This window comes from Nansenia antarctica (genome assembly GCF_963989245.1).
Source record: "Nansenia antarctica genome assembly, chromosome: 3".
NCBI classification, from domain to species: domain Eukaryota; kingdom Metazoa; phylum Chordata; class Actinopteri; order Argentiniformes; family Microstomatidae; genus Nansenia; species Nansenia antarctica.
In genome coordinates, this window is record NC_137688.1 from 83,153,656 (window position 1) to 83,166,155 (window position 12,500).

The 12,500-nt window shown below is 51.8% G+C and overlaps 1 protein-coding gene across 1 annotated transcript in view; it reads right to left on the reverse strand.

Annotated features, from left to right (window-relative positions):
• Positions 1–12,500, reverse strand: part of kif13ba (kinesin family member 13Ba) — a gene marked incomplete at both ends in the record, with an annotated part of 76,947 nt that overhangs the window by 22,076 nt on the left and 42,371 nt on the right. The window contains 15 exons of the mRNA XM_080527664.1: positions 595–755; positions 960–1,133; positions 1,623–1,748; positions 2,016–2,165; positions 2,800–2,946; positions 3,289–3,451; positions 3,740–4,028; positions 6,448–6,635; positions 6,848–6,934; positions 7,619–7,749; positions 9,089–9,223; positions 9,717–9,827; positions 10,400–10,612; positions 10,990–11,101; positions 11,688–11,800. Coding sequence (XP_080383790.1) covers positions 595–755; positions 960–1,133; positions 1,623–1,748; positions 2,016–2,165; positions 2,800–2,946; positions 3,289–3,451; positions 3,740–4,028; positions 6,448–6,635; positions 6,848–6,934; positions 7,619–7,749; positions 9,089–9,223; positions 9,717–9,827; positions 10,400–10,612; positions 10,990–11,101; positions 11,688–11,800 — 2,300 coding nt within the window. The remainder of the gene's footprint in view (positions 1–594; positions 756–959; positions 1,134–1,622; positions 1,749–2,015; positions 2,166–2,799; positions 2,947–3,288; positions 3,452–3,739; positions 4,029–6,447; positions 6,636–6,847; positions 6,935–7,618; positions 7,750–9,088; positions 9,224–9,716; positions 9,828–10,399; positions 10,613–10,989; positions 11,102–11,687; positions 11,801–12,500) is intronic.

Below are 12,500 nucleotides of genomic sequence, written 5' to 3' on the forward strand. Positions count from 1 at the left end.
TTCTGAGCACTAGGTAGGTATGGATGGACATTTGTCAAATGTCCAATAAATTGTCCAGAGGCAAATTGTGTGTTGTGTGGATGTATATATGGATCTGTGTGTATGTCCGTGTGTGTGTGTGTGTGTGTACCTGTCCCTCAGCGTGCGTGTGTGTGTGTGTGTGTGTGTGTGTGTGTGTGTACCTGTCCCTCAGCGTGTGTGTGTGTGTGTGTGTGTGTGCCTGTCCCTCATTGTGTGTGTGTGTGTGTGTGTGTACCTGTCCCTCAGCGTGTGTGTGTGCATGTGTGTGTGTGCCTGTCCCTCATTGTGTGTGTGTGTGTGTGTGCCTGTCCCTCAGCGTGTGTGTGTGTGTGTGTGTGTACCTGTCCCTCATTGTGTGTGTGTGTGTGTGTGTACCTGTCCCTCAGTGTGTGTGTGTGTGTGTGTGTGTGTGTGTGTACCTGTCCCTCATTGTGTGTGTGTGTGTGTGTGTACCTGACCCTCATTGTGTGTGTGTGTGTGTGTGTGTGTACCTGTCCCTCAGTGTGTGTGTGTGTGTGTGTGTGTGTGTGTGTGTGTGTGCGTGTGTGTGTGTGTGTGTGTGTGTGTGTGTACCTGTCCCTCAGCGTGCGGGTCTTGGCCTGTATGATGCTCAGGTCCCAGAGTGCTCCCTGGTTCCGGCCGGGGTCAGCCTGCCTGTGGCCGTACACCTCGATGGCCACCGCCCCCTCCGTCAGGTACTCTATCAGGTCCTCTGTCACTGACACAGCCAGCTCCTAGATAGAGAGATGGAGAGAGAAGAGGGGGAGAGAGGGTTGAGAAAGAGGGGGGAGAGAGAGAGAGAGGAGAGGGAGGGGGGTGTGAGAAAGAGAGAGAGAGAGAGAGAGAGAGATGGTGTTGGAATGTCATAGAGACAGTTTGGACAAAGTCAATCTGAATCAGCAAGAGTAACATTTTCATAACAGTGTGTGTGTGTGTACCTTGCAGCTGTCGAACACCACCATGCAGTGAGGGTCCTTGGAGCTGGGGGAGGAGGTGGAGGGGTCGACCTCGGGGGCGATGATGATGGGCTCGGGCTGGTCCCAGAAGGAGTACTGGCAGAACACGAAGTTAGACAGGAACTGAGGCAGACCCGTGGCCTGCAGGATCTTGATCTGGGGGGGAGGGAGGGAGAGGGAGGGAGAGAGAGACAGAGAGAGAGAGTCAGATAGAGAGAGAGACAGAGAGAGAGACAGAGAGAGAGAGGTAGAGAGAGAGACAGAAAGAGAGAGACAGAGAGAGAGACAGAGAGAGACAGAGACAGAGAGAGAGAGGCAGAGAGAGAGACAGAGAGAGAGGCAGAGAGAGAGACAGAGAGAGAGTCAGAGAGAGAGAGAGAGAGAGAGAGACAGAGAGAGAGACACAGAGAGACAGAGAGAGGACCACATTAGATCAAATCCAACTCAACAGAGAACACATCAACTATACAACTTTCATCATCACTGGTATCAGAGAGATATGAGTGCGCATTTGAGCATGTGTCTTGTCTGCCTCTGTGTGTGTGTGTGTGTGTCTGCCTCTGTGTGTGTGAGCATGTCTGCCTCTCTTTGTGTTTGTATGTGTGAGCGTGTCTGCCTCTGTGTGTGTGTGTGTGTGTGTCTCACCATGCAGACCAGCTTGCGTTCCTGCACCTCACCATCCTGGCCAACCTCTCCATCCTCCCCCCCGGCCTCGCCCTCCTCGAACCCCCCCCCCACACGCACCACCTCCACGTGCAGACGCCCCGCCACCTGGGAGAGAAGAAAAGCCCCGCCATCAGCATCTCACAACAACAACAACATAGAGGAACACTGTGTGACATCATCATTGTGTGACAACAATGAGTGGTAGCATGGCAGACCCCCAAAAAAACAGGGACATATTTAAACACAACATTAAAAAAAAAGACTGTGTGTGTGAGAGAGAGAGAGAGAGAGAGGGAATGTGTGTGCGTGTGCGTGTCTGTGTGTGTGTGTGTGTGTGTGCCCCTGTGTGTGCCTTTCTCCTGCCCTCCCTACCTCCCCCTTCTGGTTGATGATGGGTACTGCGTACTGCAGCTTGACGTCGTAGAACAGGCAGGACAGGAACACGTTGGCCACGCCGATCAGGCTGTGGTTCTCCTGCTCGTCGAAGAACGGGTCGGCCCGCTTGAAGTAGGAGCGCATCACCTGAAGGAGGGACGGAGAGAAGGAGGAGGAGGAGAGTAAGAGGAGGAGATGGTTAAGGGGGTAGGAGTGTTAAAGGTATTATAAGTCTGATTCCTTCTACTCAGAAAGGTGATGTCGGGGACATGCAAGTGGCGCAGCAAGGTCTCAGGTTCGATTCCAGCCATGGACTTATCCTGCATGTCATCCCTCCTCTCTCTCACCCATCCTTCCTGTCCCTCTCTACTGTCTACTTCTCCCAATAAAGCAGAAATGCCCTAAAAGTGTTTTTTAAAAGATAGACATGTATTGAAAAAATATATAACCCTATGTTAAAAAAATAAGAATATATATATATTCTTCTGCTCCAAACGTTGATACTCTAAGCCACAGTGGATCTGATTGATGAGGGCCGGCTTGGGTAACCAGGTGTATGATGGGTAAACTCACAGGGTGGTGGTCTAACCAGGTGCATGATGGGTAAACTCCCAGGGTGGTGGTCTAACCAGGTGTATGATGGGTAAACTCCCAGGGTGGTGGTCTAGCCAGGTGCATGATGGGTAAACTCACAGGGTTGTCATCTAATCAGGTAACCAGGTGCATGATGGGTAAACTCCCAGGGTGGTGGTCTAGCCAGGTGCATGCTGGGTAAACTCACAGGGTTGTCGTCGTCGTGGTCCTTCCACTCCTGGTACAGCTCCCTCATGTCCACCAGCCGGTTCTCCGTCTTCTCCAGAGCCCAGATCTGCTTCCCCTTCCCCTTCCTCCTCACCTGCACCGCCGGCTCGCTGAGCACCGCGTCACGCTGCTCTCACACACACACACACACACACACACACACACACACACACACACACACACCACAGAGACACGGGGTTAGGGTGTGTGTGTGTGTGTGAGAGTGTGAGTGTGCATGTGAGTGTGTGTGTGTGTGTACCTTACGGTTAGCGTTCAGGTTAGCAGAAGGGATCTGCAGGGTGACTCTGAGTGAGTGAGTGTGTGTGTGTGTGTGTGTGTGTGTGTGTGTGTGTGTGTGTGTGTGTGTGTGTACCTTACGGTTAGCGTTCAGGTTAGCAGAAGGGATCTGCAGGGTGACTCTGAGTGTGTGTGTGTGTGTGTGTGTGTGTGTGTGTGTGTGTGTGTGTACCTTGCGGTTGGCGTTGAGGTTAGCAGCAGGGATCTGCAGGGTGACTTTGTACTCGGTGCGTTTGTCCAGCTCCTCGGCGATGAAGCCTGCCTCCTGCACCAGCAGGTTGGCTCTGACGATCTGCTCCCTCAGCTTACGCAGGCTCCGCGTTATCATGGCCTCCCTGGAGACGAGACAGACTCTTCATCATTATCATCATCATCATCCTCGTCATTAACAACATCAACATCATCATCATCAACAACATTAACATCAACAACATCATCACCCTCATCATCATCATCATCATCATCAAGACATTTTTCTTGGTCTTCCAGATCTTGCCTTGACTTCAATTGTTCCATTTATTTTCCATCTTCTGATGGTTTCTGACAGTGGAAATGGGTACTTTAGAAGGCAAAGTGGTTACTTCAGAACATACAGTAGTTCAACCCTGGACTTGCAGACCCACCTCTCTTCGCTCCACTGGCGCAGCCTGCTCTGGGCGCTGGGGGAGTTGGACATGCCCCCCATGCTGAGTCTCTCCAGGCTGCGGTACTGGCCCTGCCCCTGGCCCGGGGCCTGGCCCCCCTGCCCCCCCGGGCCCTGCCCCTGCCCCTGGGTAGACGGCCTGTCTGGGTGCAGCTTCCTGCGCAGCTGCTGCAGCTCCTGCTCGTACATCAGCCTCTGCCTCTCCAGAGCCGAGCGCTTCTCCTCCTCGTGCTGCCGCTCCAGGGACTGCAGCACCGCCTGCATGGGGTCTGGGGGGGGGAGGGGGGTGGTGGTGGACAGAGGGGGGGGTGGTGGGGGAGGGAGGGAGGTGGACGGAGGTGGACGGAGGTGGACGGAGGGAGGGGGGGGGGAGGTGGACAGAGGGAGGGGGGGGGGAGATGGACAGAGGGAGGGGGGGGAGGTGGACAGAGGGAGGGGGGGGTGGTGGACAGAGGGGGGGGGGGGGGGGGGTGGACAGAGGGGGGGGGGGGGGGGTGGACAGAGGGAGGGGGGGGGGACAGTGAACAGGGAGCAACTTGTGTTTAAAAAAGACCCTTATCTACTCTGATACTGTCTGTGTGGTTCACCACAGGTTCTCTACTGAAGCTCTGGGTAGCAACACACACGACAGCACAGAGAAGTGGGGGAAATGTTTTAGTGGTATTTTTTACATCAAGAGACTTAAAAAAAAATATATATATATATATATTCTTTCTTTTACAAAGCAACCTCTGGATTACAGAATAAAGTTAGGATTTGTTTTGCATGACAAAGAGTCAGGATTATGGGCTTCAGTGGGATTGGGGCCGGATCGGAAAACTGCCTACACTGCAAAAAAGTCAGCTCTCAAAACCGTGAAAAAACCCCCATTAAGAATGGGGAAAATATGACATAAAATAAACAGAATTATCTGCCAAAAGAACAGGAACATTTCACTTGGCAATCTTTTTAAAAATAAGTAAAAGATATCTATCTAACTAGTGCTTAAAAACTCGGGACAAAGAACGAGCCTTTATTGCCTTGATTTAAGATATTTCATCTTACTTAAGATTTACTTTCTGCAGGGTCGTCTCTAGGACAGGCCGTACGGGCCGTGTGGGTTAACAGACTTCACGGCTGGAACATAGAAGCCTGTTAGTGCCCTGTGCCTAGGTCGGCCGGTCACACTGATGACTGGAGAATCACAGACAGCTCAAAGAGTTCAGAGTTCTTCGGTACAGACCTTCCTAATATAAGGGGTTTCCCCCTGTATCTTTGGTTGTAAAAATAGGTTATAGAGTAACTGTGGAGTAAGCGTATATGATTCATTGGCTCCAGATTGCAGGAGATGTTGCAGTACTCAGTGAGGGAAATGTTGAAGTAGTCAGTGAGGGGATGTACTGCTGTGGCTCGTTACAGTTAAGTGGCTTCATCTCTGCTCCTTTAACTGTGCAGAGCACTGATGTCGAAGAGCAAAACTGAGACCAGACATCAATCATATTGCTTTAAACTCTCTACCCCTCCTCCCGCTCTAACCCTCTATCCTTTTTACAGGCTCTTTCCCCCTCTCTTCTCTCGCTTTGATCCCTTCAGGCACAGCTTTTCAGCGTCCTGGCACCCCGCTGGTGGAACAAACTCCCCACTGCTGTCAGAGGACTGCAGAGTCACTCCCTATCTTCTGCCGTAGACTGAAGACCTCCATCTCTTCAGGCTACACCGTAACTGTCCCTCCTGAAACCTCTCTGTCCCCTCTACCCCGCTGTAGAGTTTCTCTACTGTAAATACACACTGCCAACAGCCTCTGGTCCTAGCATAGATTACTTTTCTTATGATGACTGGTGGATAGATTTGCTGTAAGTCTCTTTGGATAAAGGCGTCAGCTAAATGGGAAAAATATTAATGTTCTGGGGCGGCTGTGGCTGTGGTCACCTTCAATGGCTCTGACCCCTTGCCTAGATGGCCCCTCTAGAGCATAAATGCATTTCGTTGTACTCTGTGACAAACTTTGAATCCCTTTCTCACCGTTATTCCCCAGCAACCGACGTTCTAAAAACTGGGCAGTTCAGAGCAAAGATGTAGGAGTAAAGGCACGTTTGTTTAGTTTAAAGGCAATTCAGACCGCTGCAACTACTGTAGAAGCATGGCGTTCTAAAACGGTCTTGTCCCATCGCGGACCTTTGGTCTGAACTGTTGCTTTGGATAAAGGCGTCTGCTAAACGCCAGAAATGTTCAATATAAATGTCCTCACCGTTGTCGCCCAGGGCATTCATCATGACATCCCACTACCCCTATCCTTTCTACAGCTCTTTCTCCCTCTCTTCTCTCTCTTTCACCCTCTCTTCTCTCTCTATTTCTTCCTCTCTTCTGTCACCCTCTCTTCTCTGTCTTTCATCATCTCTTCTCTCTCTATTTCTCCCTCTCTTCCCTCTCTTTCACCATCTCTTCTCTCTCTTTCACCATCTCTTCTCTCTATATTTCTTCCTCTCATCTCTCTCTTTCTCCCTCTCTTCTCTCTCTTTCACCATCTCTTCTCTCTATATTTCTTCCTCTCATCTCTCTCTTTCTCCTTCTCTTCTCTCTCTTTCACCCTCTCTTCTCTCTCTTTCTCTCTCTGTCACCCTCTCTTCTCTCCCTCTCTTCTCTCTTCTCTCCCTCTCTTCTCTCTTCTCTCTCTTTCTCCCTCTCTTCTCTCTCTTTCCCCCTCCTCACCGTTGTTGCCCAGGGCCTTCATCATGACCTCCGTCTGGGCGAACTCGTAGGAGAAGCTGACCTCGCTGGACACCTCGCTGTTGGAGTCCCCGTCCGCGTCCAGCTGCTCGCTGCTGCCGCTGCCCTTCATCAGCCCCCCCTCACCCTCCTCTTCCTCGCCCCGCGACCGGCGCTTAGGCAGGTTGATCCTGTAGGAGGGAGAGGCGGGAGGGAGGAGGGGGACAGGGGTTTCAGTGCTGTACTGTGAAAATGTAAAAAACAACTAAAAATATGACATTTAGAAAAATGACAATCAAAAACTCTGCTACCCCCGTTGACGAAACACCTGTCAATCTAAGACTACGCTACCTAAAGTCTTAGGGTCGACCCCCCCCTCCCCCTCCCCCTCCCGCACACACACCTGAAGAAGTGGTTGTTTCCCCAGAGGATGCGGTCCCCGTGGTGAAGCTGCTGAGGGCTGGTGACAGGGGAGCCGTTCACACACGTCCTGCACACACACACACACACACACACATATATAAAAACATGAACATCTCAAAAGTGACTGTGTGTGTGTGTGTGTGTGTGTGTGTGCGCGTGTGTGTGTGTGTGTGTGTGTGTGTGTGTGTGAGGAAGGAGTGTGTGTTAGTGAGAGAGAGAGACGGTGAAGAGGATTAAGACCATGTGTGGGGGGGTGTACCATGAGTTCTTGTGGGGTGTGGGGGGGTGTGTACCGTGAGTTCTTGTGAGGTGTGGGGGTGTGTACCGTGAGTTCTTGTGGGGTGGGGGGGGGTGTACCGTGAGTTCTTGTGGGGTAGGGGGGGTGTGTACCGTGAGTTCTTGTGGGGTGTGGGGGGGTGTACCGTGAGTTCTTGTGGGGTGTGGGGGTGTGTACCGTGAGTTATTGTGGGGTGTGGGGGGGTGTACCGTGAGTTCTTGTGGGGTGGGGGGGGGGTGTACCGTGAGTTCTTGTGGGGTAGGGGGGGGGTGTACCGTGAGTTCTTGTGGGGTAGGGGGGGGGTGTACCGTGAGTTCTTGTGGGGTGTGGGGGGGTGTACCGTGAGTTCTTGTGGGGTGGGGGGGGGGTGTACCGTGAGTTCTTGTGGGGTAGGGGGGGTGTGTACCGTGAGTTATTGTGGGGTGGGGGGGGGGTGTGTACCGTGAGTTCTTGTGGGGTGTGGGGGGTGTGTACCGTGAGTTCTTGTGGGGGGTGAGCACCACTCCTGGGTCGGCGGTGATGTCTATGATGCAGTGTTCTGCCTGGATGCCCATACCACACAGCTGGATGTCCTGGGAGTCGGCTGACCCCACCTTGGTGTGCTCCTATACACAACAACATTCACACCGTTCAGCAGACGCTTTTACCCAAAGAGAGATTACAGGGACAGTCTCCCCTGGAGTAACTGAGGGCTAAGTGCCTTAACTCAAGGGCACACTAGTGGTGGTGGTGTGTCCCAGGTGGGACTTGAACTCATGACCTTCTGATCACCTGACAGGGGTGCAAACTGGTGATGGCCCAAAAAGGTGACACATTTTGTTTGTGGCTAACCTTAGCGGGGGGGGGGATAGCGCTAGCACTAATGGTGTTAAATAGATATCGCTGGGGCGCTTAGGTGGCGTAGTGGATTAACCGCTGACCATGTACCGCAGGGCTCCCGGTTCGATTCCAGCCACGGACATATCCTGTATGTCATCCCTTCTCTCTCTCTCACTCTTCCTTCCTGTCATAATCTCTACTGTGTCTGTCATTAAAAGGAAAAATATGAGTGGGACTGCCCCACCAATTACTTTTAAAAATAGATATATATAGATATAGATATCGCTAGCACTAACGGTCGGTGGTCTAACAATGATGCGCGTGTAAGTAGCGGCAGCCCTGACCTCAACACCTGCAGAATTACTTTTAAAACAGTTTACCGTGACTGTGTTCTCTATGCTGTCTGGAATTGTACCTAGCTCCCTGAAGCTAAGAGTTATTTCAACAGCAGCGGAGTTTAGCAGACAGGAAGATTAGTTAGCTCGTGCATCATGTGACTTGGATGAGACTTAGACCCCCACACCCAAATTTTTTTTTTGCAGATCTACACAATTCACATGAATGACATATTTTGAGATAAAAACGGCTAATTTAGCAGAAAGGTGACACGTTTGCACCCCTGTCACTAGTCCAACTCACTATCCCCAAGGCCACCACTAGCCCCCCAACAACATGCACCATGACACAGCTGGACACAAACATAATACAACAACAACAACAACAACAACAACAACAGCAGCAGCTAGGTATCTACAGAGTCTACCAAACGCACGTTTGGTAGGATCTTAATATTACACAACATTCCAATATAATAACAATTGTTTTATTGCCATGCAATAAATTCCAATATAATAACAATTGTTTTATTGCCATGCAATCAATATGGTATTTCTTGCTCCAGGCACAGGGTCAGCCGTAGTCGGCGCCCCTGGAGCAATTGGGTGTTAAGTGCCTTGCTCAAGGGCACACACAGCTTCCCCCCTGAGGCGGAGATCGAACCAGCGACCTTCCGATTGCTAGTCGGCCTCTCCAGCCTCTAGGCTACCGCCGCCTAAAGACCACCAATACTACCTTGGTGTGCTCCTACAGAAAACAAAAAAGGTGTGTGTGTGTGTGTGTGTGCACCTTCAGGTAGTAGACCAGCAGCTCGTTGAGGGCGGGGTCGGCGTTGAGGTTGACCAGGAAGCACTTGTCCTCTCCCACCTTGATCCCAGAGGACTGCAGGGAGATGCCCAGACTCTCCAGCTGCTTCTGACGCTCCTGGAGGGAGGAGGGCAGGGACACGGTCACACACGCACACGGTCACACACACACACACACACACACACACACACACACACACACACACGAAGACAGAGACAGAGACAGAGAGAGAGAGACAGAGAGAAAGAGAGAGAGAGAGAGAGACAGAGAAGACAGAGACAGAGACAGAGAGAGAGACAGTGACAGAGAGAGAGAGAGAGACAGAGAAGACAGAGACAGACAGAGAGAGAGACAGAGAGACAGAGAGACAGAGAGAGAGACAGAGACAGAGAAGACAGAGACAGACAGAGACAGAGAAGACAGAGACAGAGAGAGAGACAGAGACAGAGACAGAGACAGAGAGAGAGAGACAGAGAGAGAGACAGAGACAGACACACACAGCAGAGGCATGGAGGGAATATTATTGGTGTGTTCGAATGCAGGAAACAGTGTATGTATATGCCTTTTGTTTCTGTATTTGCGTGTACTATTGTGTGTATCGTGTGTGTACCGTAGCGATCTCCTCTGTCTTCCGGAGCTTCTGCTCCCAGGTGACGGTCATCTCCTGGATCAGCTTCTCTGACTCCTCCAACCTCTCCTTCAGCTCTGGAGCCTTCATAGACTACAGAGAAAGACATGACTGTCTCTGTCTCTCTCTCTGTCAGCTCTGGAGCCTTCATAGACTACAGACAAGACATCACACTCTCTCTCTCTCTCTCTCTCTCTCTCTCTCTCTCTCTCTCTCTCTCTCTCTCTCTCTCAGCTCTGGAGCCTTCATAGACTACCAGGACAGGAGGACAAGACATTACTCTGTATCTCTCTCCCTCCCTCCCTCCACCACCTCCCTCCACCCCCTCCCTCCCTCCCTCCCTCCCTCACCTCCCTCACCTCTGCCTGGGTGAGCTGGTCTCTCAGTTTCTCCACCTCCTCCCTCCCTCCCTCCCTCCCCGCCTCCCTCACCTCTGCCTGTGTGAGCTGGTCTCTCAGTTTCTCCACCTCCTCCCTCCCCCCCTCCCCGCCTCCCTCACCTCTGCCTGGGTGAGCTGGTCTCTCAGTTTCTCCACCTCCTCCCTCTCTCCCTCCCTCCCCCCCTCCCCGACCTCCCTCACCTCTGCCTGGGTGAGCTGGTCTCTCAGTTTCTCCACCTCCTCCCTCCCTCCCTCCCTCCCTCCCCCCCTCCCCGACCTCCCTCACCTCTGCCTGGGTGAGCTGGTCTCTCAGTTTCTCCACCTCCTCCCTCAGCTCTCTGATGATGCGTGCGTTGGGGTCCTCGTTGACCACGGCGTGGTTGACGATGCTCTTGGCGCGGTCGGCGTAGCGCAGCGTCGACAGCGTCTCGTCGTAGTTGTCCGCCGACGGGCTCACCGTGGCAACCATCGCCGTGCGGCTGTTACCGCCCAAACTGTCCTGGAAAGGGAACGGGGAGGTGAGAAAGAGCTGTGTATGTGTGTGTGTGCATGTATACTTGTCTGCGCGCGCGCGTGTGTGTGTGTGTGTGTGTGTGTGAGGGATAGAGAGAGACAGGAGAGAGATATGTGTGTGTGTGTGTGTGTGTGTGTGTGTGTGTGTGCATGTATACTTGAGTGTGTGTGTGTGTGTGTGAGGGATAGAGAGAGAGGAGAGAGATGTGTGTGTGTGCGTGTGTGTGTGAGGGATGGAGAGAGACAGGACAGAGATATGTGTGTGTGTGTGTGTGTGTGTGTGTGTGTGTGTGTGTGTGTGTGAAGGATAGAGAGAGACAGGACAGAGATATGTGTGTGTGTGTGTGTGTGCGTGTGTGTTACCTTCAGTAGCCAGGTGAGGACAGAGTCTCTGTAGGGGACAAACTTGGTCTTGTTCTTCCCGGCGCCCTGGTCAGCCAGAGCAGAGATGACCAGACCCAGGGTGGTCAGAGACCTACACACACACACACACACACACACACACACACACACACACACACACTCAGATGAAATACTCTATGGATCATGTGTGGAAGTTTGTGTGTGTGTGTGCGCGTTTGTAACAGTGCATGTGAGTGTGTGTGTCTGCGTACATGTGCGTGTCTAACAGTGTGTGCGTGTGTGTGCATAACAGTGTGTGTGTGTGTGTGTGTGTTTGTGTGTTGTGACTGACTTGTTGACGTTGCTGATCTCTCTCCTGCAGCTCCAGTCATATGTGTGTGTAACAGTGTGAGTGTGTGTGTAACAGTGTGTGTGTGTGTGTGTGTGTGTGTTGTGACTGACTTGTTGACGTTGCTGCCCTCCTGCAGTCTCTCTCCTGCAGCTCCAGTCTTATGTGTGTGTAACAGTGTGAGTGTGTGTGTAACAGTGTGAGTGTGTGTGTGTGTGTGTGTGTGTGTGTGTGTGTGTTGTGACTGACTTGTTAATGTTGCTGCCTTCCTTCAGTCTCTCTCCTGCAGCTCCAGTCTTATGTGAGTGTAACAGTGTGAGTGTGTGTGTGTGTGTGTGTGTGTGTGTGTGTGTGTGTGTGTGTGACTGACTTGTTAATGTTGCTGCCTTCCTTCAGTCTCTCTCCTGCTGCTCCAGTCTTAGCAGCTCTCTCGCTGCCAGCCAGGTCCACCAGACTCAGCTTACTGACCTTCTCCCCGCTGGTCTGCAACACACACACACGCACGCACACACACACACACACACACACACACACACACACACAAGGTGTTGAAGGAGAGGAACTCATGACCTTCTGATCACCAGTCCAACTCACTAGACCACCACTACCCCACTAGAAACAGGGGCGTGGGTAGAGAGGAAACAAGGAAGGGCGTATAGAGAGGTGCAGGGGGGAGGGCGGTGGATACAGAGGGAAAGAGGAGAGGAGAGACAGAAGGACATCAGCGGACCTCTGTGGCTCAGTTGGAAGAGCATAGTGCTAACAACGCGTAGGTCGTGGGTTCGATTCCCGCTGGGACCACATGTACTGAAAAATGTACGCACTCACTGCAATGCAAGTCGCTTTGGATAAAAGCGTCGGCTAAATGGCGTATATTATGAGGAGAGGTATGTTGGAAATAGAGGGTAGGGGAGGAAGATAGGGGAGAGGGATGAATAAATAGGCTGTATGACAAGACACAGAGCACACCTCGAATAACACGCCCCCTATGGACGCCTCATTGAGAACAAAACCGTTAAAATGGCACCAAAATAAAAAAGCTCATCTCAGCAGAATGTATTTTAAATAACATCCTGATTCTCACTGTGTGTAGAGACAACCATGGTTCCCATTTCCTCAAAATAAAAGCTACGGTTTGTGCTACCAGGCAGAATAATTCAATCACATCTCCCCTGTACTCATC